The sequence below is a fragment of the Pteropus medius genome, unplaced genomic scaffold, assembly GCF_902729225.1.
Source record: "Pteropus medius unplaced genomic scaffold, Ma_sr-lr_union100, whole genome shotgun sequence".
Classification (NCBI taxonomy): domain Eukaryota; kingdom Metazoa; phylum Chordata; class Mammalia; order Chiroptera; family Pteropodidae; genus Pteropus; species Pteropus medius.
Genome location: NW_024350923.1, coordinates 3752971 through 3778903, shown reverse-complemented (window position 1 = coordinate 3778903; position 25933 = coordinate 3752971). Strand labels below are relative to the sequence as shown.

At 59.7% G+C, this 25933-nt stretch overlaps 1 protein-coding gene and 1 pseudogene across 1 annotated transcript in view; one reads left to right on the top strand and one right to left on the bottom strand.

Moving 5' to 3' along the window:
* LRP5 (LDL receptor related protein 5) overlaps positions 1–25933 on the top strand; it is a 97864-nt gene that overhangs the window by 35971 nt on the left and 35960 nt on the right. The window contains 4 exon segments of the mRNA XM_039840636.1: positions 2122–2399; positions 3487–3618; positions 17710–18106; positions 19345–19516. Coding sequence (XP_039696570.1) covers positions 2122–2399; positions 3487–3618; positions 17710–18106; positions 19345–19516 — 979 coding nt within the window.
* On the bottom strand, positions 25368–25490 carry LOC120584902 (uncharacterized; annotated as a pseudogene).

Below are 25933 nucleotides of genomic sequence, written 5' to 3'. Positions count from 1 at the left end.
TAACCTTTCCCTAGCACTTGCTATTTCTCGGGACATTTTACCAGTTCATTTCATTCTCACACCAACCCAGTAAGTATTTGTTACTATGATCTCCTATTACAGTAATGCACAGAGAGGCACATGAACTCACCCAAGGCCACACAGCTAGACAGAGCCAGGGTTGTAACCCAGGTGCTGTGACCGCAGGGTCCACTCCCAGCCTCTCTTTTACGTACATCACTCTTAAGGTCGTGCCCAGGGCTATGCAAATGGAAGTATGGTCTCCCGGTAAAGAGAGCACGTGCTGGAGCCAGCTGGGCCTGCCCAGCTTCCTCTCAGCTGTGACCATGGCTGGGTCACTTCATTGCTCTGAGCCTCGGGGTCTTACATGTGAGTTGGGGTAGTAATTGTACTTTCTAGAGGTATTCGCAGGGTCTGATGTGGTCGTGCACGTAAGCTCCAGGCACAGAGCTTGGACACAGTGAAGGCTGTTGTGCCAGGAGCTCTTGGATCTGACAGGAGGCAGAGGGGATGTGGCTGGAGCTGCACCCAGAGGGGAGGGGGCATCCTGAGAGGAGGGGTGAGGGTGGATGGGATACACTGAGGCCTGGCTCTAGCTTCTCATGGCACCTCTGGCTGAGGCAGGCCTTGGGGAGGTGGAGCAGCCCAAGAAATGATGGGTCTCTGGCTTCTCTGATGGAAAACTGTCAACATCATCAGAAAGTTTGGAGCGTCCTCTAAGTGTAAACGTATGAATTAACATATGACCCAGCAAGTCCACTCCTAGGTATATACCTAAAAGAATTAAAAATCAGTGTTGAAATAAATACTTGTATACAAATGTCCGTAGCTGCACTGTCCACAGTAATCATAAGGCAGAAACAACCAAAGTGTCCACTAGCAAGGGTTCCTAATCCCAGGGCCATGGATTGGTACTGGTTGTGGCCTGACGGGAACAGGGCCGCACAGCAGGAGGCGAGTGGCAGGCTAGCAAGCGAGCAAGTGAGGCTTCATCTGTATCTGCAGCCGCCCCCAGCGCCAGCATCACCGCCTCAGCTCTGCCTCAGATCCTCAGGCATTAGATTCTCATAGGAGCCCCAGTCCCTGGTGCCCAAAAGGTTGGGGACCGCTGCACTAATGGACGAATGATGGATGGATAAGCAAAATGTGCTTTCTTTGTGCAAAGGAATATTCTTCAGCCATAAAAAGGAAGAAGCATTGACACATGCTTCACGTATGAACCTTGAGGACATTCTGCTAAGTGAAAGGAACCAGTCATGAAGATCACATATCACGGGATTCCATTTATACAGAATGTCCAGAATAAGCACATCCTGAGAGCAGAGTGTTGGTTTCCAGGGGGTGACAGGATGGGGAGTAACTGCTGAACAGGTCGGGGTTGTCCTATGGGGTGACGGAAATGTTTGGGAACTGGATAGAGGTGGTGGCCCAGCATCGTGAATGTGCTACGTAACCCTGGATCATTCACTTTGAAATGCCTGATTTTGTGTCCTGTGAATTTCACCTCGATACATTTTTTAAAACACTGACATCGAGAAAATAAGAGGTTATGTGAGGTATGATCAAGAAAGAGCGTGAGCGTTTGGTTGGGTGACACCTTTTGAGCGTTTCTCTCTCCTAGATGTGGTCCCAGGGCGTGGGGACGACCCCCCGGCAGCCCCCGCCCTCAGGGAGCCTACCTGTCGTGATTGGGGGAGGGTCATTAAGAAGGTTGTCACGTGTGAGACTAGCTGCTCAGGTTTGTTGGGCGTCGGAAGTACGTAGAAGAGAAAATCTTTTTTCTGTGTTGATCTCAAGTTTAATTGACTCTGAAATTATAAATGGCTGGCATCACAGGGATGAGCAGGTGCATCTGGTCTGACCTGGATTGAGTCGTTAAAGCATCGGGGCAGGACAGGTGTGCTTCTGGTCAGTTGCCGTCGCCAGGGGTGGCTTCCTCCTTGCCACTTTTCTTCCTTCCGTCTTCTGTCTGGGGCACTTTGCCAGCAGCCAGTGTTCCTCACAGAGGTTGGACGGGGAGCAGCTGGATGTGTGTGTGTGGGGGGTGGGGGGGTGTCACTGACAGGGAGGCGGGAGGCCCGCTGGGTCTAGGGTCACAGGTCTCGCTCCGCCCCATCACAGCTACGGTGGAAGCTTCGAAAGCTGGGCGCTGAGGGCCCGAGGGGGCCCTGATGGCTTCTCCCTCCCCTTCGGCACCTGCAGGCAGAAGGTGGTGGAGGGCAGCCTGACGCACCCCTTTGCCCTGACGCTCTCTGGGGACACTCTGTACTGGACCGACTGGCAGACCCGCTCCATTCACGCCTGTAACAAGAGGACGGGGGAGAAGCGGAGGGAGATTCTCGGTGCTCTCTACTCGCCCATGGACATTCAAGTGCTCAGCCCGGAGCGGCAGCCATACTGTGAGTCACGGCGGGGGCAGCGTCCTCCCTGTGGGAGGTGTGTGCGGAGGGCAGGGGCAGGCTGGGCTGGACTGGGCTGGACTGGGCTGGACTGGGCGAGGCAGGGAGCGGCCCCTCTGTCCAGCAGTGCAGGGGCTGCCTGAGGTGGGCCCTGCCCCAGCATCCCCGGCGGTGGCAGAGAGATCCCCAAGGCTGGTGGCCCCACTTTCAAGGCCCAGTGGAAGTTACATAATTACCAATGAAAAGGCTGCACCCAGTCGAGGGTCTCCGTTTGGGGTTCTCGTTAGGGTCACGGCAGGGGTTCCTGATGGAGGAAGTCTGGAAACTGCAGACTCAGGGCTCCTGTGACAGGGGACCAGGGCCCCAGGCTCGCCTGCTCCCATGAGGACCAGGGCAGGGGTATCTAGCCATGCCCAAGGCGGTGACAGGGAGGGGAGAGGCCCCACCAGCGAGTCTGCTTCGCCTAACCCGTGGGGTCGGTACTCTGCGTTTCAGGGGGTCTGCACCCCACTGAGCCATGGGCGGAGTGAGGCACCGGAAGTGTTTGTTCAGTGGAGCGGTGTATTCATTGTGGAAGGGCTCGGGAAAAGCGTTGTCATCGGCACGGCGGGGCTCAGCCCAGTGACAGGCATGGCCACCAAGCATTCGTGCAGAGCCTGTAGGGCCCAAGCATGTCACAAAGATAAAATGGGCCTCTGCTCCAGGAGCCCGCCATCGCGAGTCACCTGTCATTACCGCGTGGGCGGGTCCTGAGATGCCACCAGAGAAAGCTGAGGGCGGCCTCCGTGGAGGAGGTGTCCTTTGAGGGGCCCTGAAGGAGATGAGGGCTACCTGTGGGAGGTCGGGGCCTGGGGACAGTGCGGGAGTACGCCCACACCTGGGCCGTGAGGGCGGCTGGGAGAAACTGGGAAGATTGCAGCCCATCTGACGAGGTGGGTTGGGGTGCCGCGTGAGGATGGCATGTGAGCAGAGGGACAAGCTGGGGCTCCGGGGGGAAGAGCACGTGGGGTGCCGCTTGTTTGGAAACGGGTGCGGGGCTTCGAGGGCCCTGCTCTGGAACTTTCTCTCACCCCGCCCCGCTTCCCAGTCCACACGCAGTGCGAGGAAGACAACGGAGGCTGCTCCCACCTGTGCCTGCTGTCCCCGAGGGAGCCTTTCTACACGTGCGCCTGCCCCACGGGCGTGCAGCTCCAGGACAACGGCAAGACGTGCAAGGCAGGTGAGACGGGGCGCCGGCGGGGCTGCCTGGCGGGAGGGGGCTCTGCCCGGCCCATCCTGTGGGTCTTCATGCCGGGACGACCCCGACCCCCGACCCCCCGAGGTCATGTAACTGGAGAACGCAGTCTTTAAGTCCATTGTTTCCCCTCCCCCACACACCTTTTTTTTTTTTTTTTTTTCTTTCTCTTTGGGTATTTTACCATCTTTTAATTCTCCCCCTTAATTTTCCGGCACTTGGCACTTCAAGGACTCACCACCTCTGTGGTGGTGTCTGAGCCTCTGAATTTCCAGGTGTCAGGTTCAGGTGTGCTCTTGCAGAAGCGGTGCGAGTCTGGGACTCGGCCTGTCCCCAGGGGTGCCCGGGGCCCGCACAGCTGGGCGGGACTGAGACGGACTCGGGCCCGGCCAGCGAGGGGATGAGAGAGAGAGGTCGGGCAGTAGCTGCCCCTGGGCCCAGTCCCACTTGGGGATATTGGAGGGAGGGCAGGGGGCTTCCTGGGTGGGCTGGCTTGTGCCATGGGCCCCACGGCGGGGGTTCTTTGGGGCAGGGTCTGAGGTGAGTAGCCCATTGGAGGCACTTTTGTCTCCTTTGCTGACGGCTGCCGGTCTGTCACCTGACCTAGGTCTCGACTCAGGGCGGTTTCCTGGTCCCTCTGCTGTCGGCCGGCCAGGGGCTGTGGGTGGGCCTGTGCTCGTGCTAGGGCTGGGGTCTCTTCTGCTCCCTGGCAGGGCTTCTGCTTCTGTGAAGACTTGGCTGTCACACCAGAGAGCCTCTTTCTTACCTTCCCAAGTGACCGTGAGGGGTCTGTGCTCATGGGGAAGCCATTAAGGGAACATGCCTCCATTGGGACCGGGGCGAGGCTGGCCCAGTCCTCAGGGATGTTTTAGAGCGAGTCCTTGGCTATTCAGAGCTTGCCTTAGAAACCACTGGAAGGGCAGGCACCTCATTCACTCACTCGGCAGTGTTTATCGAGCCCTACTGTGTGCCAGGGACTGTTCCCGGGCACGGGGGTCCCGCAGCGAGCAGCACAGACAGGAGCCCTGTCTCCTGGGGCTCACTGCACTTGGGCTGGAACATGTGGGTGACCCAACACCAGTGAGGTGGCTCATTATTAAGCGTTAGAAAGGGGAGTGTGCCGGGAGCCCGGCTCCATGTCCCTTCTGGGTCCTCTGCTGTTCACCATTCGTGTTGGCCTTGAAGGTGACAGGGGGAGAAGCAGGAGGGCCGGGCGTGTGGCCTCGAGCGGTTCCGCGGTACCAGGGGTTCAGACCGAGTGGGTTCAGGGTGGATGGTAGACACCAGGGGCGAGGAGCAGCTCGACCAGGTTGGATTAATGCTCTTACCTTACAGATGAGAAAACCGAAGTAGGCCGTCTGTCTGGGGTCCCCCCGGCAGGCGGCAGAGCGGGTTCTGGAAGGTAGAACCTCCTGGCTCCCACAGGCCTGGGTTTGCTGCCGCCTGTGGCTCGGAGGCAGGTGGTCTGAGCGCTAACATGCTGTGGGCTGGCCCTGGACTCCCTTCTGGAGCTTGCAGGGTACCCCTGCCCCTCCCTGGAGAAGGGGGTACCCCGGCTTCAAAAGCTCCACCGGGGAGAGCTCCACGGTCGCTGACTTGAACCGTTGACTTATTTTCGAAGGGCCTCCACCTTTTCGCTTGGCAGTGGTTTCTGCGAAGGACGTAGCCAGTCCCGCTTGGGGTGCTGGAGACAAACCGAAGGGAAATCGGGGCGGTCTCTTGCTATTTCGGTGTCTGCCGTTTTTCCATGTCTGTCTGTGCATTTCACCCGGCATCGTGGCAGGAGCATTTGCGATTTGCATGCACGCTTCAAAGCACCGGCTGTGGTGCCTGTGGAGTGTTTTATCAAGTGGACACCGGCTGTGGTGCCTGCGGAGCGTTTTATCAAGTGGACGTATCTTCGAGCCACCTTCCCCCGTTGGGTGTTTCTGTTCTCTGTGTTTGCTGCCGGGAGGGAGCTGGCTTGGGCCTGGCCTTGGACTAGGAGGGATCTGGACCAGGTGTCTGTTGCCACCATAAACGGTGGTGCCCGGCTGAGCCCTGTGTTGAATGGTTTTGTGACGTCTGCTCTGGGAGAGTGTGGGGTGTGGCTGGATGCAGGTGTGGTCGCCATCTCTGCTCACTTGGGGTGTCCTGAGCCAAGCTGCACGTGGACATTTGGGGAAAGAGGGGAGGATGGACACAACCCCCCATTGTGCAGAAGTGCTGTCGGGCATTTTGCCCCAAAGGGGCACTTGTGCCTGTCGCCTTTGTTAAGGGGCCCTGTGGGGCCCTCTCATGCATTGGGGTTTGGGCAAAAATGGGGTGTGGACCCTAATAGAATCCTGGAGTCACGGCCCAGTGAAGTCACACAGCTGGAGAAGCCTGGAGTTTCAGAAAGGATGTGCCCAGGCCACCCTGGGCTGAAAAGGGCTGTTGGCCATCTGGGGGTGGACGGTGCCTGGGGCCTTGTCACTGCATGCCTCCCTCCCTCACCTGTGAGGTGGGGTCACAGGCTGCCCCCCTGCAGGGAAGCTGTGGGGGCCGCTTGCGTTGACAGGAATGGAAAGCTCTGTGCAGAGTGGCCGGCGTGTTCGTCGTAGGTGCACCGGACATGGCGGCTGTGGCCGTTCGTGCTGTTGGCCTCTCGTCTCGTCAGGCCCCAGGAAGCTGGGGCAGGTCCGCTGGAGGCCTAGGTTTGCCTCCGTGGTCCAAGAGCTCTCCCCCGCCACCCTCCGCTGGGAGAGGGCTGATTTCCAGCCAGAGGAGGCTGGGGCTGGGGGCTCTCCTGGACCCCCGCCTCGTTTCTGGTTCCCCGTGGCCCAATAGCTGGACTGTCTGAGCCCTTGGAAACGTTTCCCCCTGTGCCCGTGGTTGAGCCCTTTGGCGGCGTTACATGAGCGGTTCTGGGGTTCCCTCTTCTGCTGGGGGTGAAGGCACGGCAGAGTAGAGGAGGCAGCCTGGAGTGGGAGGGCTTCCTGGAGGAGGTGGCATGGGGGGGGCTGCTGGAAGCTCCGTGGTGGGACGCTGGATTAGCAGCAAATCCTGTCCTTCCTGCTGGAAGCTGGGGTGGGATGGGGGGGTACAGTGATCCATAGCACCTGGCAGCCTTCAGCTGAGACCCAAGCCAGCAGATTCCCACAGGGTTCAGGGTTCTGGGCTATGTTCCCTGGTCTTGTATGAACTGGTTTCATCCCCCCACCACCACTAAGAGGATACACTTAACAAATAACTCAGCTGGAGAATGCTGAGTGCACAGAAGAAACACATTTTTCTTGCCGTTCTGGGGGGCCAGCCTGAGTGGGGGCAGCTGCACAGAGGCAGCTCGGGGACCTCTTTCTGCTTCGCTACAGATGTCCTGCCCTGAGTATTCCATCAAAAGGAGGGACAAGCTCCTGCGGGGACGAGGGATGTGAGGGTTTCTTGCTTTGCATGAGAATGTGACCGCTGGGTTCTGTGTTTTTATAGGAAGGGTTCCCACTCAGGACTGGCTGGTTCTGGGGGCTGCGGGGGCTGCTGCCGCTCCCTGCCTTGGACCTGTGAAGTCGAAGTGCTGCGGGCAGCTGGAGCGGGAAAGGGGACACGGAGTTTTCCATGTGTTGAGGAAGAAACCCAGAAGCTTCTCAGAGGCATTTCACCTAGAAGGCTTTCTAGAAATTCTAGGTGGTTCTAAAATATCTCCATATTCCTTCATTTAGAGGCACCCGGGCTGAGTGAGATTCTGTCCTCGAAGGACTTTCGGTCTGTTTAGGGGACCGACGCAGTAAGTCAGAGACGGGACGGAGCGGCCGAGGGCTTCGGGTGTCACGAGGCTCCCGCCGGGCCTGCAGGCTGGGCTGTGGGCTGTGCCTCCCGCCCTCCCCTGCTGATTCTTTGCCGCAAAAGATCTCGTTAAAGGAAAGGGTTTGATGAAAAGGCCGCAATCCTGTGTCACCTGAGCGTGGTCGCTGCTTTATTTTCGTGCCGCCCGTCCGGGCTGCCGGCGTCCGTGCGTCAGCCGCTTTGAATCCGGTGGACGTAACTCTACGCGGCATGTGGATTTTGAGCGCTAACCACGGGCAGGGTGCCGACTGTGCAAACCGCCCGGAGATAGCGAGGGGAGTCTCCTGAAGTCGGGGGGCCTGCTGGGAGGATGGGATTCAGGCGCTGGCAGAGGAGGCCCTGGGGTCACTCGGGGATCTCCTCTTGGCGTGGAACCGGCGAAGTCGGCGTCCCAGGCAGGCGGAGAACAGAGACCACGTGGTGAGGGCCAGGAGGCGGCCGCGGGTTGGAGGGTGGAGGTGGAGAACGGGGCTGTGCCGGGGGAGCTTCCGCTCTTTCGGAAGGAGGGGGTGGCAGAAGCGACATTCAGGATCGCTAACACGGCTGTGGTGGCAGTGAAGAAATTCAGCTGCAGGCAAACCCCGAATTTTAAGCCCCTCATCTTCAGCTGTGTGATGGCTCTCTGCGTCCAGTCCTTGTTCACGGTGCCCTAGCTCAGTGTTCTGGCTGTGCGCTCTTGGCAAACGACTCAGCCTTTCTGTGTTTCGCTTTCCTCCCCCATCAAAAGGGATGATAATAGTATCTGATTCGTGAGGTTCTTGGGAGAAGGCTGCCCGATACGTCGGAGGCGGGCTTGAATTTGATCTTGAACTTGAAGCCAGGCAGGCAATCTGGTTTGATTCAGGAGAGCAATTCTCCGAATATTTGGAATCAGAAGTGGATACAGAGGTGCCACGCGGGGCTGGGCAGAGGTGAAGGGTGGCACCCTCCTCACATGGCCGGGTGGGCACTGGGCAGGGGGGGAGGTGTGTGTCCAGGGTGGGCTGTGCGTGTGACTCCTCGTCCCGTAGGGTGAAGGCCGGTGTTGGCCTGGGGGAGATTTAGGATGGGGGGCAGGGGCCTGGCTGTGTCATAATTCCTCAGACTCTTATGTCACATCCAGTGGAGGCTGAATCTACATGTGACACCCAAAGTGGCCCGATGGGCAGCGGATCCAGAGCCACCAGCACAGCCAGAAGCATCTCAGAGTTTAAAGCCATGGTTTTAGTCATGGCTTTCGGATTTCTGGGGCTCACACTCCAGGCATCTGCTTCATGCAGTTGAAAATGAAGACATTTTTTGTGACTTGTGAGAATCCTATTTTTTCTTGATTTTGAATGAATGGAAGGAAGCCTGCCCTGTGTAGGGAGTTGGTGCCTTCCTCGAAGGAAGAGGCTGAGGTGGTGGTGATGTTTGGACTCCAACATCTGGGGGGTGTGGTGTCCCAGGGGAGTGTAAGTGTCCCCCCAGAAGGGGAAGATAAAATGGGGGTGGGCCTCTTACTGCCACAGCCCAGTGGAAGGGGGTGATCACGTCAGCTCTCTGAGCCATTTCCTTGCCCACAAAGTGGGGAGAGCAGGGTATCTCTCACTTACCACGACTGGGGGGTCAGGTGCTGTCCGGGATGCTTGTGTGGGTTCCACACAGACAGGACGTGAGACTCAGGACTCCCTTTGGGCTTGGGGGTGCAGTGTCTCAGGTACCCCAGCCCCTCCTGAAGTGGCCTTGGAGAAGGTCTTGTAGGTTTTGAAACTAGGAAGGAAGTCACAACAAGTGGCCCCCTCCTGGGCCCAGCTCTGCCAGGGGCTCGGGGAGGCCAGGCTGGGGGACGAGTTGTGGGTCCCTGTGGGACCAGGGAGCTGAGTGACCCTCGCCCCGGGAAGCCAGCACACAAGGAGCCCTGCCTGGCCGGGCCACACTCCCACGCGCCCGCCGGCCTCCCCGCCCCCGGCATCAGCCGCTCCCACCGAGGCGCCCAGCTGGCTTTGGTTTTCCCCATGTTTTTCCAATTATGTGGAATGGGCTAAAAACAGCAGTAGCGGGGCCTTATTTGGGAGTCGCCACCACTGTCCAAGGAGCCTGCTGCTTCCCTCGCTCCAGCTCTCTCTGTGGGCGGCTCTTAGTGGGACGTGTCCCCCTGTTGTCTTTGACATTCCTCATCACTGGGGCTCCCGGGCTGCGCGCCCCCCTGCGCGGGGCCTGACCGACCTGGGCAGGTGGCTCATGGGGGTGTCCAGGCCACGAGGCTTCGCCGCCCGGGGTGGCCAAGCTCTGCTGGGGCGGTTCCCTGTCCCCCACCCAGGCCTTTCCAGATGAGGCCGCCGTCAGGGCGGCGGGAGGCTCGGACATCGTGATTTACGGGTCTGCCTGCCACACCTCGCCAAGAAGTAGTTTTAACAGATGTTCACAGGGTCGGGAAACAAAACGATGGCGAGGATGTGGCCGGCGGAGGCGGCGGCGGGGAGCAGAGGCGGCGCTGTTGGGCCTGACGGGCAGACTGACAACTGGGCGACGTCTTAAAGCCGCTCACATCCACCCGTCTGTCCGGGCGGATTAGCCGAGGCTCCGGGCCGAGGAATAAGGGGTGCGTTTGTTCCCAGTCTGGCTGTCTTGTCACTTATCAGGGAAGTAGGTCAAAGGGAAAAGAAAGGAGGCCCTTGTGGCCCAGGCCGCCGCCTGGGCTGTGATTGGCGTCGACTCTGCAAACAGAAGGCAGCTGCTGTTCTCAGCCGTGGACCGTGAACGTTTAATAGCAAGAAAATCAGATTGCACAGTCCCAGGAAATGGTGTGACAAGCCTGAGCAGTAACTTTTTTTTTTTCTTCTCGGACATCGAGGTATAACTAGCAGACGATAAAGTGCACAGGTTCTAAGTGGACGTTTTGGTGAGCCTGACAGTCGTGTGAACGTGTGTAACCGGCACGGTAGTCCTGGTACAGACGCTTTCTAGCTTCTACGACCTGAAAACCCTCCCCACCCCTGCCCGCCTGTGGCAGACGCCCGGCCCTGACTCTGTCACCAAGGATTAGTCTTGCCTGTTGCAGAACGTCATAGAAATAGAACCACACAGCATGTGCCCCTTTGTGCCTCAGCCTGAAGACTAACTTTTAAATCGAATAAAAGGGGAGGGGAGCGTGCCATGTTCTTAGAAAGAGCAGACTGCCCTCTGGGGCTGTGGGGGAAGTCTGGACGACGCCTCTGGTTGCGGCCAGCTCCGTGTGGATGTCCTGTGTCCTCTGTGGCCACCGCTGACACGGGTCCTGCCTCCCTCCCCACCCCCCAGCCTGTTCTCTGTCCCCCTTGCTCCTGTAGCCTGAGCTCAGCTCGAGCTTGGCCCCAGATGTCCCTGGAGCTCAGATGGCTCCCTTTGCTTCAGAGTCAAGTTCTGGGCTCGTGGGGCCCAGAGAAAGTCCACAGCCACCCGGCCCTGGCGGGTCACACGCCCCTCATGCCCTTTCTGGACCTAGCGATGGCTGCAGATTCCCTGCCTGGGTCCCTCTGACCATGCCCTTGTGCCTCTGCCCCCTTCTGTTCCATGTGCCTTGGGGGTGGTGACCAGACCCCAGAATGAGCTGGGTCGATGCCTGGGGCTGCCAGCTCATCATCAGAGAGAGACTCACAGGGTCTTTTTCCACCCTTTACCTCTGATTCCGACCGAGGGGGCTTGTTTGCTTCCCTCCCTTCTCAGTGGTCCTGACCGGATGTTTGCTCAGGCCTCCCATTCAGACACACCCCGCCCCCCAGCCCCTCTGGGAGGGAGAGAGAGAGGGAGGGATTCTGGCTTCCCACGAGACCCACGTCAGGCCCAGGAGAAGAGCTGGGAGGGTTTGTTAGTCGCCCTCAGGAGCATTTGTCGGTGGAGCAGGAGCGACTCTGGTGACTGCACCAAAAGGGGCCTCCCCTCGTCCCCTCCTTGCTCCCCCCGGGACATGGTTTGGTGGGAATGGGGGCCTCTGAGTCTGCAGCCTTCCTGCCTGCTCGCTGGGAGGCCCGGGGTGGGCTGTGCGGGTGGACAGCTGCTCAGGCCTCAGGTTTCCAGTGGAGCCAGCGCCCGGCCTGGCCACTTCCTCTGTGCCTTGTGACCCTGTGGTCACTCTGTGCGGTTTCCTGGGCCAGGATGCTGGGCTGTGGTCTCAGTGTTTGTCCAACCACTTACCCCAGGGGGCAGTGGAGAAACTTAATCAATTGCTAAAAAACAAAAATAAGCCAGCTGCCTGCCGCTGCGAAGCTGTTTATGACCTTAGAAACTGCGGACTGGACAAGTGGCCCGTGTTGGGACCTGGCTCCAGGCTCGAGAGGTGGCCAAAGTCGGCTCTGCCTTCTGCGGGGCCAGCCCAGGGGAGACAGGGCTGAGGAAGACCTTGGAGCTGGAGGCAGGGCCGTCCTTCCCACGGCGGGCTGCGACCTTGGAGCTGTAGTTGGCTCCGCGGGGTACGGTGATGACGTCTGCTCTGTCTGCTGGGTGATGGGGTAGGGGGCTTGGGGGCCCTTCCTCTTTCGTCTGTGCTGAAGTGGTCGGTCCACACCCTGGGATGGGGCGTTATTTTGCTCATTGCAAAAAATCCCTTTTCCCACATTGGCGTGTGGAAGAAATGATCTGTGAGGACCTTCGGGTCCCCCTCCCTGGGCGACCTGCCAGCAGGGTTTCCCCCACGCTGTCAGGGCTGCATGTCCTTCTGCCCCGTGCCCCGCTTCTGCTGCTCCTCCCTCCCACAGCTTCCACCCCGGAGGCTACATAATCGGGTCTCCCCCGAGCAGCGGCTTCACAGCACGCCGGGTCGTTCATTCCCTGGGTCGCCCAGTGAGAAAGCCCCATCCCCAAAGTCCAGACCCGCCTCCCCATCTGGACCTCAAGATCCTCTAAGCTGATAAACTCATGTTTTCAAGTCTTGTGTTTTTTTGTTTTTTGTTTCCTCCTCGTTATAAAGTGACATTTGTTTTCACCGGGCAGAGGAAAACATCGTAAAAAATAATGGAGAAAATAAAAGCCACCCATAGCTGTGGCACCCAGCGGTCGCTGCCGCCGGCGATCCGCCGTGCTTCTGGTCCGCCTTTGCTCTGCGCATCCGAGCGTCGTGCGTGGGTCTGCACGACCTGTCGTGTCTCGTGTGCGGCGCCACGTCTGGCTGTTCCCGGGGATGGTTTCCGGAGCGTTTCCCACGCCAGCCTCTCCCGGCACCTGCCTTTCCATGGTGTTCAGTGTCGTGGGACATTGAGGTTGTTTACAGGTTCTTCGGTTTGGGTTTTGCCGGTTTTCGTGACGCGATGGTGACTCTCTGTGACCAGGAATCCGTGTGCATTTCTAGCCGCTGCTTCGGGCCGGGTTCTCGGGGAGGGGAAGTTGCTGGGTCAGAGGGTGCCTGAGCCACATTGCCATCCGGGAAGTGTGCCTTGGTTTCAGTCCCCTGGGAGTCAGGGACATGCTGCACCCACACAGAGTATTAACTGCCCGCCCCCCCGCCACCTCCCCTGAGTCGGGAGCGATGGACTGGCTTCTCTTTGCACATTACCTCGAAGGTACCCAAGTCGCATTTTATTTACTGTGTTGTGTCTTCTGTTCACTTGTGTTTGTGGTCTTTGCCTGTTTATTGCCGAGGTTTGAGTGTTTTTCTTGCTGATTTATATGCCTTTTCACTTAAAAAGTTAGCAGACTATTTTCAAGAGCAGTTTTATAGGTTTATAGGAAGATCCAGGGGGGAGGACCAGCAGTTGGGCTGAGTTCCTCCTCCCTCTGTACACAGTGCCTCCCATGATCAGGATTCACTTTCTAATGCTGTGAAAGTCACACGTGCTTCTCCCGTGAGGGTTCGCGACTGCGCATGGGCCAAACGGCTCGCCGCCTGTTTCTGTGCAGCCCGCGAGCTAAGGATGGTTTTTACATTTTTACATGGTTGCAGAGAAAGTCACAGGCAGACTTTTGCGACCTGGGGAAAGAGAGGAAATTTACACTTCGGCGTCCAAACGTGAAGTTTCGTGCGCGTGCATCTGCTTACGCGTCATCGTCTGCTTACGCGTCATACGCGGCAGAGTCGAGCTATAGCAACAGAGACGGTCGAGGTTCTCGCAAAGCCCAGGCTGTGCACCGCCTGGCGCTTCCCAGAAAAACGTATGCAGACGCCTGCTGGGGACGAGCAGGGGACCGGGGAGCGGCCAGAGATAACGCCTGCAGACACCCACATGGTTTCCTGCCGGGCTTTTGTTCCAGGGTAGCGTGTTTGTCCTGCGATGGGCCCCTGCTGTACACACAGCATGCCGTGTGCCCCGGCTTCCTTGCAGACGGGGGTGGGCCCCGATCGCCCTGGCATCCTGCATGCAGAAGGTACTCAAGGAAGAGCTGCCGCCTACGGGGCGGCTCAAACGCGAGGTGGCCACTCAGTCTCTGAGCTCAGATCAGGCCCAGTGGGAGGCGTTGATAGGTCAGCCCCACTCCTGTGCGCCCCACCTGCAGACAGCCCAACGCTCTCCAGCTTCCACGCCATGCCTTCTGCCCGGGCTCCCTCCCCGCACCTGCCTGCCCTTCAGTGGGACCTCTCCTTTCACCCTTTGCTCCCCGCCTGTTGTGGGTTGAATTATATCCCCCCAAACAACGTATTGGAGTTTCAACCCCCCGGAACCTGCAAATGGGACCTAACTCGGACAGAGGGTCTTGGCAGATGTAACCAAGTTACGATGAGGTCATACTGAATTATGTTGGCCCTAAATCCAATGACCGGTGGCCTCGTAAGACGGACATTTAGGCACAGACACTCAGGGGATGATATGGCCGTGCAAAGACAGGCAGAAACTGGAGTCATAAGCAGCCATAAGCCGAGGCACGTTGAGGGTGGCCAGCAGCCATCGCAGCTGGAAGATGCAGGGAGGGTCGGCCCCTAGCCAGCACCTTAACCTTTGACTTCCAGCCTCCAGACAGTGAGAGAACCAGCTTCTGCTGGGTTCCGCCCCCCAGTTTGTGGCAATGTGCCACAGCTGCCTTCTCTGGGTCCTGCCCCCCCGTGTGATCCCCGGCCTGGCACAGGGCCCGCACCTGTGACGGAGTGTGGCTTGGTCTGGACAGCTGAGGCAGGGAGGGAGGATGTTGGACTGGCCGGGTCCATGACATCAGGCCACCCCTCAGATCTGCTTTTTCAGGGTTGAAAAAAGCATCCTCTGCCAGGAAGGCCCGGCCCTGACCTGCGCCCCGTGCCCTGAGCCCTGTGCCCCGCGCTTGACGCCGAGGCAGAGTGGCTGCCCTTCTGTCCTGAGTGTGCGTGGGGAGAGGAAGGGGCGCGGTCAGGAGCCCACGGATGAGGCCCCAGGGCAGCGCTGAGGCGGCCTATTTGTTTAAAGAACCCCAAGGAAAACCGTTCGGCCAAACTGTGAAGTTTCTAAACTGTTTACTTCCCTGGTGTTTAAACAAACTCCCACCCCGGCTCCCTGGCCGGTCTCAGGAAGGGGGTCGGCCTCTCTTCCTCGTGGCCGGGCACAGTGCCCCGCGCCCATCCCCAGGTGACCCGAGGCCAGGGCTGCCGCTCGGACCTTGCTACAAATCACCTTGGGGGTCACCTGTGGGCAGCAGCCTTGGCGAGCGTGCGCAGGCCCCACAGCTGCCATGCCGGCCTGGCTCTGGACGCGCGCCCCCTGCCTCCCCGCCGGGCACGGCCGGCTCAGACCTTCAGGCCGGCGGGATGGGCTGTGGCTCCCTCTCGCTGTTCTGGTTTCTGCGTTTTTCTCAGCTTTCTCGGCAAAGCTCAAATAAAAACCTCAAAGGCTCCGTAGCCCAAGGAGTGTGTGAGATCCCCCCGCCCCTTTGGAGTCAATTAGCACCCACAGATTTGTCTCAGCATTTAATCACTGCCTCAGCCACAGAGATATCATTCTAAGGGATGCTGATAATGGGGTTCCCAGACGGGGGTTTGTGCTCGAGGCTTTGTATTGGCCTGGCTACCGCGGGGCTGGGGCTGGGCATACTCAGCCCCTGATGGCTCTGTGCCCGTTGGGCACACACTGCTGGAATCTGCTGTGTGGTTGCAGCCACGTGAGTGCTAGAGGCCCTTGGAGCCGGAGGCCAGACTCCCAGTCTCAGCCCCTCCCATACCCTAGCATTTCTTCCCAGCACTGAGTCGCCGATGGAGCACCAGGGGGCCAGACCCCACTTCTGTTTCGTCCACCCTGGCCCCCAGTCCCTGGTCCAGGGCCTGGCCAAAAGTAGCTACCCGCAAGGGTGCCGGTGGGGTGGCCGAGCCAGCTAGCAGCACGCCGCCTTCGGGCTTCCTGTGCGTGCCAGCTCCAGCGACCTAAGTGTTCACGGAACCTGTTTTCCCATCGGGGACCGGCGTTTTCTGTGGGGTAGGGGTGGAAGTGCCTCTTGAGAGCAAGTGGGGTTCGGCGTACACTCTTGATGTCTTGATGTCTTGCAGAGTGGGGCTGCCCTGGCCTTAGCTTGGGAGCCCGACAGCCTGTTTGGAAAGTTTTGCAGATGCCCCCAGGGACAGGGCCCCCACCTGCCTGCCCCGTGGTGGCAGATTAAGCCAGAACCCTCTGTGCAGTTTGGTTCATGGTCCGCTTGATGAGAGAACTGGACAGGGACTCAGAGACCATCGGGTCAGGCCGATTCTTCTCTGTAGTTGAGGAAACCAGGACTCGGTGAGGGTTGGGGATGTGCCCAACATCCCACAGCAGGGGCAGGGCCAGGAGGCTTCTGCCCTGAATTCTCCCTGCTTGTCCCGGGGTGCTGGCACCCGCCCTGGGCGTGGCCGTGTGCTGGAGCAGCCGAGAGCGAGGGGGCGTGTGCAGAATCCCCGTGAGCCAGTTACGGGTGGTGCCCAAGCGGAGGGGCAGACTGCGAGTGTGTGGTCAGCCGGGGAGGTGGGGCAGGAACACCTTCCCTGGGGGAGGAGGAAGCATGTGACTTGGGCCTTGAAGGACAGGTCAGGTGTCAACAGAACATTTTGAGAATAGAGCCTAGAGGAAGACAGTCTGTTGGAATTCAGAATTCTCCTCCCCTCCCGCCAACATATATCACATCAGAACCTTCTGGGCTCCGCCTGCCTCCTCGCCTGCCGCCTGCCCAGGCCGCCCAGGCCGTCCTGGCCCTGGGCTTGCGAAACCGTGGCTGTTACGTGTGCGCCCTCTAGTGGAGAGATCGGATTGTGACCTCTGGGCCTGGGAGCAGGGGAGGCAGGACCATTCCTGCCCTTAGTGAAATGCAGGGCACCATTCTGTGGGCTCGGCCCTGGTAGCGGGAAGCCAGCACTGGGGTGCGGGAGACCGTCTACAGCTTGGCCGGGCACTGAGGAGACCCAGCAGGTGGCTGCAGGGGCCAGGCCTGGGGGCCTGGGTGTGAGGGCGGTGCCAGGCTGGTTCTGTTCCTGTCTGCATCCAGGGGGCTGCTGCATGACTTCAGGGGGCTCCTTCCCCATTGTGGGCCTTCCATGAACCCCAGCAAATGGCCCCAAGGTGCAAGAGGTGGTCTTTGGGCCTAATCTTCTTAGTTCTGTGAGTTCTTGAGACCAGAAAGGGCCAGAATGAACACGTGGATGATGGCCCAGCTCTGGGGAGGGGCCACAGACTGACCACTGCAGCTGCTGGAGGTGTCCGGGTCAGGGTCGGGGAGCACCCCAGGGTCCCCGAGTCCACACAGGACTCCATGCGCCCCTTCTCCTGGAAGCACGGATAAATCCCAGCCATGACAGAGTCAGACATTAACACCGCCGAGTGACGGAGGAAGCCTGGGGTGCCTGTCCCAAGGCACTCACACCCGTGTCCACGAGATGGCCATCTGGGAAGGAATCGGACCGTACAGTGTTAGATGCTGTTGCGGGGCATGAAGCTGCCTTGTGGGGTGGGTGGGGTGGCGAGGGCTTCGGGGAAAAGTGGCATTTGAGCTGAGGCACAGAGGGTGAGCATGTACAAGGTGGCTTTGAAGAGCATAGTGAGCAAGTGGGGTCTGGAGCCCAGTGTCCAGGCAGGACTTGTAGTCGGGGCTGGTGTGTGGCCAGGAGAGGGGCTTGCAGGGGCGGGGGAGCTGGGCGTGAGGCGGCTCTTTGGTTGTGTGGTGGTTGAAACCGGGTGGCCGTGTGGCTTTCAGCTTGTCGCCTAACCTCTCCATTGCCTGTGCTTTCTCATCTGTAAGATGGTGCCAGCCTCGTAGAGCTCTTACGAGGATGCAGTAGTGACTGTGGGAAGATCACGTAACATCACCTGTTGTTGCAAGGAAGCACCTGGGGACCTGGCTGAGCCCCTCCCCTGCTGTGCCCACCCTGGGCCCAGTCTCCCGTCCTGCCAGGGGCCTCTGACCCCGCTGATCGTGTGTCCGCAGGGGCCGAGGAGGTGCTGCTGCTGGCCCGGCGGACGGACCTGCGGAGGATCTCGCTGGACACGCCGGACTTCACGGACATCGTGATGCAGGTCGATGACATCCGGCACGCCATCGCCATCGACTACGACCCGCTGGAGGGCTACGTCTACTGGACGGACGACGAGGTGCGGGCCATCCGCAGGGCGTACCTGGACGGGTCGGGGGCACAGACGCTGGTCAACACCGAGATCAACGACCCCGATGGCATCGCCGTCGACTGGGTGGCCCGAAACCTCTACTGGACGGACACGGGCACTGACCGCATCGAGGTGGCACGCCTCAACGGCACCTCCCGCAAGATTCTGGTGTCCGAGGACCTGGATGAGCCCCGCGCCATCGTGCTGCACCCCGTCATGGGGTAAGGCTGGGGCTGGGAGCCAGCTCCACAGAAGTGAGAGGGACCGTGGCTCCGGGACTTCCTCCTGCGTCAGAACCCCCCAGGGGAGGGAGCGTTAAAGCGCAGGTGGCTGGGCCCCGCTCCCCGAGTCTGATTCAGGAGGTCGGGGTGGGGCCAGGGAACTTGCAAACAAGCTCTCGGAGGTCCCTGCTGCTGTCTGGGGAACTGGACTTTGTAGAAAGCCCTGGACCCCTCGGGTGAAGTCATTTCTTCTCCCGGGTTTCAGTCTTCTTGTCTGTGAAATGAAACGGTCCCCGCGGTGATTTCTAGGCTCATATACATAGCGGTGGCGATGGCCGCTGAGCACTGACTGCCGGGCACGTTACTCGCTATGACCCTTTCCCTCCTGTCACCCGTGGGATGAGCACGGCTGTGCAGCGGGGGAAGCTGAAGCCCAGGGAGGTTAAGGGACTGGCCAGGGTGGGGCAGAGGCACAGACACTGCTCTGTGTCGGCTGTTGGAGGGTGGGACCGGCCCCCAAGGGGGGTGGGCGGGGGTGAGAAGCAGATCCCCAGGGTGGGAGGAGCAAGGAGGCAGCTCGCTGCCCGCTCCCAGGAGGGGACCATGGCTTGGGGGCTGCTCCCCGCTCGGCCACCCCTGAACTCTGTCAAGTCCCTGCCTCTGAGGGCCTCACTGCCGTCCTCTGTGAGATGGGGGTGGGGGAAGCCGCCTCCGAGGTCCCTCCCAGCTCTGAGGACCCCCGGGCAGCGGGGCTGGCAGCCAGATGTGTGAGATCGTAGGGTCCCGGGCAGGAGGGGCCGTGACTTGGGGCTGCAGCAGATTCTCCAGTCCTGAACCCTCTGCCCCGGAATAGCCATTCCAGGGTCTAGATTTGTCCCTCGGGGCTACGGAGAAAGTGTCTCCTGCTTTGCGCACGGGAGTCCCTCAACTCTTTGAAGAAGGTCGCGCTCCGCCTTGTCCTCCCTCTCGGCGCTCAGCCCCTCTAGCCCCTCATCACGCATCTGCTGTCCGCTGACCTGCTGGACAGAGATGAGCCCCGCCGGCCCCTCGAGCCCAAGGGCCCCGTGCACTTGAGCCCGCCCTGGGGGTACCGTGTCCCTGTGTGCAGGGCGGGTGGGCGCTCATGCGTCTGTTGGCCTGAGCGCCTCCCACGTGATGGGGACGGGCATCGCTCCAGCCCTGGGGATGCAGCGGGCATGACAGGTGGACACTCTCATGGACATGTGCTTCTTCTCCAGCCTCATGTACTGGACGGACTGGGGGGAAAACCCCAAAATCGAGTGCGCCGACCTGGATGGGCAGGAGCGGCACGTGCTGGTGAACACCTCCCTCGGCTGGCCCAACGGCTTGGCCCTGGACCTGCAAGAGGGCAAGGTGTACTGGGGAGACGCCAAGACGGACAAGATCGAGGTGAGCCGTCCCCGCGGCGAGCAGAGGGCACGGAGCCGCTCGGTGCGGGTCGTGCAGCCCGCTGTCCTCGGGCCCTGAATTTCAGGCAGAAGCCACCTGGCTGTCCCCACAGCAGGCGGGCATCAGACGGGGGCCTCGGTCCCGTTACTCGGCCAACTAGAATCCGGCCTGCAAACTGGCCTTACGGAGGTGCGTGGCCGAGTCGACAGCATCGTGGGGGGTACTGTGGTGAAGCTCGGTGTTACCACGGGGGAGTCTGAGGGGGCCTGGGACCCCAGGGACTACTCCTGTGACTTCTTACGAGTCTCGAACGATCTCAAAATACAAAGTTGTCATGACACAGAAATAGCACTCCCATATCCACTCCCCAGCTTCTGCCATGACGCGTTACAGCTGCGGTCGAAGCCAGGGGTGACCCCTGTCCCGAATTCGGCCATTCATGTCTCAGCATTAACAGATACTTCCTTGCACCACGTGGCCGCCTCCCTGAACCGTACGTGGCCTTGTTCTGCGTGATTTTCTAGGGCTCCTTTAAGTGTGTCCTCTATGTGTTCTTTGGCAACTTGCCTTTGCTCGTGGGTGTGTTTTTCTGAGGGGCCCTTGATGATACAGCACTTAAATTTGTCCCCATCGCAGGGAACTTACTGATGTTCGTCCCTCAGTCCCGGTAACTTCTGGATGATCCTTATCTGCTTCTGGTCACCACGCTGCTTGCCGATGTCACCTTTTCTCTTCTCACGGTCCCACGGGGAGACCGCCACCAAGTACCTTGCGGGGGGAGGGTACAAATGTGTGTCTGTGTCGCGGGGTTTCAAGCCACCCTTCCAAGCAGGAATGTGAAGGGGACTCGGGGCTGGCGGACGCCTCTCCCACACAGCTCCGAGGAGGTTGTAGCCATTTCCTGTTGGAGTTCCCCACAAATGATCGTTTTTAGAGGGATCCCGTCGCGAAGGGGGTTCGAAGACACTTGTCCCTCAGTCTCTGAGCCTGAAGGCGAGACCCTTGTTTCTGGCGGGCTGAGCAGGTGGCTTCATCACCACAGCCGCCATCCACGCCAGGAGCAGGTTGGGACGCGCGTGTCCAGCTGACGCCGCTGGACACGTTGCCGGCACCACTTCCTTCCCTGCCACAGCAGTGGGTTGCGTTTTTCACTGTGGCAAAAACAGCAGCAGCAGCATAAAGTCGACCATTTTAACCATTTTAAGGTGTACGGGTCCGTGGCATCTCGTGCATTTACGGTGCTGCGCGCCATCGCCACTGTCTAGTTCGGGGACGTTTTCATCCCCCCAGAGCCTACACCCAGCTGTCATCGGCCCCATTTCCCCACCCCTCTGCCTGCCACCGCCCCTAGTCTACCGCCCGTCTGCATGGATTTCCGTTCCTGGACATTTCGCGTGCACGGTCACGCACACGTGTGGCCTTTTGTGTCTGGCTTATTCGTGTAGCGTCGTGTTTTCGGGGTTCGTCAAGGTCGTAGCGTGTGTCAGAGCTTCGTTCCTTTTTGTGACCGAGTAATCGTCCATTGCATGGCTGGACCCTTTTCGCTTATCCATCCATCTGTTGCTGGACGTTCGGGCCGTGTCTACCTTCTGGCGATTGTGAATAATGCGGCTGCGAACGTTCGTGTACAAGTTTTTGTTCGAGCACCTGTTTTCAGTTCTTCTGGGTATGGACGTAGGCGGGGAATGGGTGGGTCGTGCAGGAAGGTACGTTTAACCGACGGAGAAACCATCAGACCGTTTTCACAGTCCGCACCATTTTACGCACGTGCTCACCATCGAGACGCGCGTGTGCCGATTCCAACATCTCGCCGACACTCGGAATTTTTCGTTTCCTTTGTAATCGTCGTAACCGTCCTCGTGAGCGTGCGGTGACGTCTCGTGGTTTTGGTTTGCGTTTTCCTGATGGCTAATGATGCCAAACACCTCGTCAGCGGCTTGTCCCACCATATGGTATTTTGAAGCCTGTGGCATAGTCCTCACTGGCGGATGAGAAACAGGTTCGGGAGACAGTACCTTGCTCAGGGTCACACAGTGAGTAGGTGGCTTTTGGTTTTCCAGTTTTATAATCGATCTGCAGTCAGCGCCTCGAGACGGTGTCAGGCTACCGGACAGAATAGAAACATTGCCTGCTGGGGTAACGGAGACCAAAATTAAAACTGAAGGTGGTGACGTCGCTGTATTGGGGGGTGGGGAGGATGTGAGCGGTGGCCGTGGCGACAAGCCAGGCGCACACCCACGGGCCATTTGGAGCTAATCACTAGGAGACCTAGAGAGAGACTGGAGAATTACAGGTGTTTGGGATTCTTCGGTCAGACACGCTTGGGAAGCGTCAGGGCCTTTCCTGCAAGATGCTCTCAAGCGTAAATCGGCTGGGCTTCTGTGAGGGGACGGAGTCGCATGGGTTCTCAGACTCCTCCATCTACGGTTCCTCCCTCGTCCCGCTGTGGCTCAGTGTGGCACTTTGCGAGTGCCGACCCGGGCCGAGACCATCGCTGCCGTCTGCCCGCCTGTCTGGAGGTGCCCCTGGCTTTGGGATGTGTGCCAGATACACCCTCACCCCCGGGAAGCCTCTGCCACAGTGGACGTGGAGACTGTTCTCTGTGTGAATTCAGCTGACTTTTCCTCCTAGGAGCGTGGGAAACACTCCCAGTGAGTGGCAGGTGCATTTGGATCGTGGCAGCTTCTCGGGACCTACCTGGAGCCCAGGACAGACCCTTCTGGCATTTTCTTTAGTGGTGAAGCGCCCTAGGAGCCAGGAGGCTGACCTCTGGGCGAGGTGACCTGAGCATGCTTGGAGACTTGTCCCCACGTTCCTGCCATGGAGTCCCGGCCATCACTCATGGCTCTCGAGGTTTGCCACCGAGCACCCAGTCAGCGCCACCTTCAGAAACATGCCCAACAGAGCAATGGTGACCTTGCAAAGAGTTTTGCCCGGAGACCAGAAATGGCCAAGACAGATGCTAGGGAGCCGGAGCGCCGGCCGGGGCTATGCTTAGCCGCGTCGCCTTGAGGGGCAGAAAGGATTCCGTTTGGCATGGCCAAGTTCATGATCTGGCTCAGGAGGCCGAGTGAGGGCGCCGAGAGAAGGGGCCTCGGTCCGGCACTGAGCTGCTTCCCTTTGAAGGAGGCTCCCGTGTCCCACCCACCAGCCCCACAAGGACTCTGCGGGGCAGCTGTGCTGGCCCCTTGATGAGCTGGGAGGACAAAGGTCTGGAAACGCTGAGCTGATGAAACGGGGGTTCATCAGGACAGCATTAGCGGCACATGGAGGGGGTTACGGAGGGGTGCAGACCAACCCCTTATCTGTGACAGCTGGCCCGGACATCAGGTTCTGGCCAGCCTCAGGTGACCAGCTGGTAGCTGTCATAAGTGACTCGTGGGCGTCACCCCGTGGCTCCCCGTGTGAGTGTGGGCTCAGGGCCACTCCCTGGCTGGCTCCTGCTAGGAAGCAGCCCTGGGCTCCTCTCCCCACATGGCAGGGGTGGGGGTCCATCCAGGGAGGCTGGAGCCTCGTGCGATGGGGAGGGATGGGCACGGGCTGAGGTCCAGGGGTGCAGCCCCCACTCTTCCTCTGCCCTCACTCTGCCCCCTGCTTCTCCACCTCCTTAAGCCTCCTTAATTTCCTTCCCAAATCTAGAGCCCTGGGGGGTTGGAACTTCCTGTTCTGGGGGGGCCCTTAGTCTACACTCAGCCTTTCACAAGCTGCAGCTACACACTCAGGACCAGGCCCCGTTCCTACCTCTGGGCCCCGCACGTTCCCCTCTGTGCCCCTTGCCCAGCTGGCCGCCCGGCCCCTCGAGGCTGTCCCGTCCTCTGACCTGCCTCAGCTCTTGGGGCTTGTGCCGCAAGACGCACCTGTATCTGTGAGAGTAACGAGGACGCGCATCTCCCTAAGTGGTTGTGACGGCCACACGGCTGGGCTCTTCTGTCCGCCCCCTCTGACTGTGCCTCTTGGCGGACAAAGGGTGCGCGAGGGCCCAGGGCGGGTCCTCCCGCAAGCATCTCCTCCCCACCAGGGCTCTCTCCCAAGCCCGGTGCCCAGCTGCGTCCCCCCTCCCTCGGAGGCCCGGGGCCACCTCCAGCCATGCTGTGATCTCCCATACAGGGATGACCGGTCCCCTCCATCCACGCGGGCACCCAGGGTAGGGTCTTCCTTTCCACAGGGGCGACGTGCACGTCCAGCCTGGAGGCGGCCTCTCCCGGCCGGGCCCATGGCATCTCCCAAACCTGCCCAGTGCTTGTGCTCGCTCAGCCACGAAATCATCATCATTGTCCTCACCGTCACCACTACTTGGCTTGTTTGTGAGGGGCCACGTCTCCCCAAGCAGGTGGGAGCTCTCTGAGGTCCAGCGTGAGCTGGGACCTCCTGGGGGAGACTCAGGACACACCGGGTCAGAGCGCCCCTCTGTTTCTCCCTCCCACTCTCCATGGCTCCCCCACTGGCCCCTCACCCGGCCTCCTTTCCCGCAAATGCCGGACGGGTCCCTGAGCAGAGCTGCCGTCAAGTCACCTGTGTCCCAGACCCCACCCCGCCCCCCGCTCCCGGCAGTGAGCATCTCGGCATTCCTCTGCATTCAGCGAATGCTGCCTCCTGCTGGAAAAGCATCAAGGGACAGACCCATGGCCTGGTGGGGTGAATGTTCTAGACGGGGAGTCAGAGTGGCAGCAGATATCAGAGGCAGTCAGTGCTCTAGAGCAGAGGTCCCCAACCCCCGGGCCGTGGACCGGTACCGATCCGAGGCCTATTAGGAACCGGGCCGCACAGCAGGAGGTGAGCGGTGAGCGAAGCTTCACCTGTATCTGCAGCCGCCCCCCCCAGCGCCAGCATCACCGCCTCAGCTCTGCCGCAGATCATCAGGTGTTAGATTCTCATGGGAGCCCCAGTCCCTGATGCCCAAAAGGTTGGGGACCACTGCTCTAGGGAGATGCCCAGGATTGCAAATGGGGGTGCTGGGGAGCTAGGCATTCAAGCCCCCGATGGCGCCCAGCTACCTTTCCAGCTGTGTTTGCTCCGAGGTGCTGCCCCCCCACCGCCATCACTCACGTGTGCAAGTTCTGTCTGTTTCCTGCCGTTTCTGGAGTAGAGGCAGGACTCATGCCCACGAAGCATTTACACGTGCACATGCGTGATCGGGCATGCTCGTGGGTGGTGGCTTCCACTGGTACTGGATGGGGGCAGGGCTGGTCTTGTCCTTTGAAGACTCGAGCTGTCTTTCTGAAGCTTCCTCTCCAGTTGTTTCTCTCAGGATTGCTCCGACCTGAGGATGCAACACGCAGAAGTCTCGCAGGCCACGCCACAGTCCGGGCTCTCTGGCCCATCTCTGTGGCAGGACGTGTCCCCTGTGTGTGGCCGACACGGACTTGCTGGGAGCGCAGGGTGGGGGGTCACCTGGGGTTCCTGTGGTCCCTGCTGTCTCACTTGGCCAGGACTGGTGTCCCTGGCTGCTGTCGGGGACGACTTTCAGGGTGAGAGCCCGTCGGGGCCCCGTACGCTTGGCGGGGCCGCCAGGCCGAGGGCGAATCATGGACTGAGCAGTTAAAATTACACGCACCTGTCGCCTGCTGAGCCGACGGAGGTGACTTCCAGCACAAGCAGAAGCAGCGCCCCTTGCAGGAACGGCTGGTCGGCTGTGTCCCTGCCCACGAGCCCCAGGCAGGAAGAGCGTGGGGCTTCCTGAAACAGGGGTGCATGCGCCCCACTGTGTGTGTGTGCAGGATCTTTGTCACATGAAACAGAGGAATTATGGCAGGTTTTTTTTGTTTTGTTTTTTGAGGCAGGGCAACCCTCGGTCGACCTCACAGATTGCAAGGACCTTGTCAACTTACAATCCCTTATTTTTTATTTTTTATGCCTACAGCAAGCACCTGGTCTTCCTAGGTGGTTTCCCATCTAAGTACTAAGCAGGCCCGACCCTGCTTAGCTTCTGAGATCAGACGGGATCCGGCTTGTTCAGGGTGGCATGGCCGTAGACACTGTGGCAGTTTTGACTTGGGGTTTGTGTCTGATGGAGCGTGATAATCATTCCATCGGAAAACAGAGCTTTTTCCTTGAAACAGGTGCTTTCAAAGGCCTGTTGTTGGGGTTGGATCTCTTAGCATGAGCAAGTCATTAGAAACAGAGGGCTCAGTATAAAGAAACTGCACTCAGGTGACTTTCTGGGGTCGGGCGTTCTGTGGGGTGCCGAGTAGCACAGCTCTTCGGAGCACAGCTAAGGATGAGCTTCTTTGGGGTGTCCCCACCCTTCCTTCCCACTGCACAGCTGTTGATCTGCAAGTTACGTGCTGGACTGGCCAGGGGACAGGTGTTGTCGTCTGGGCTCGCCCCACCTCTCTGCCACTCACCACCCCCCACCTCAGACTGGGGTTCAGGGGATACAGTCAGCTGAGGACTGGGGAGCAGAGCCTAAAAGATAGA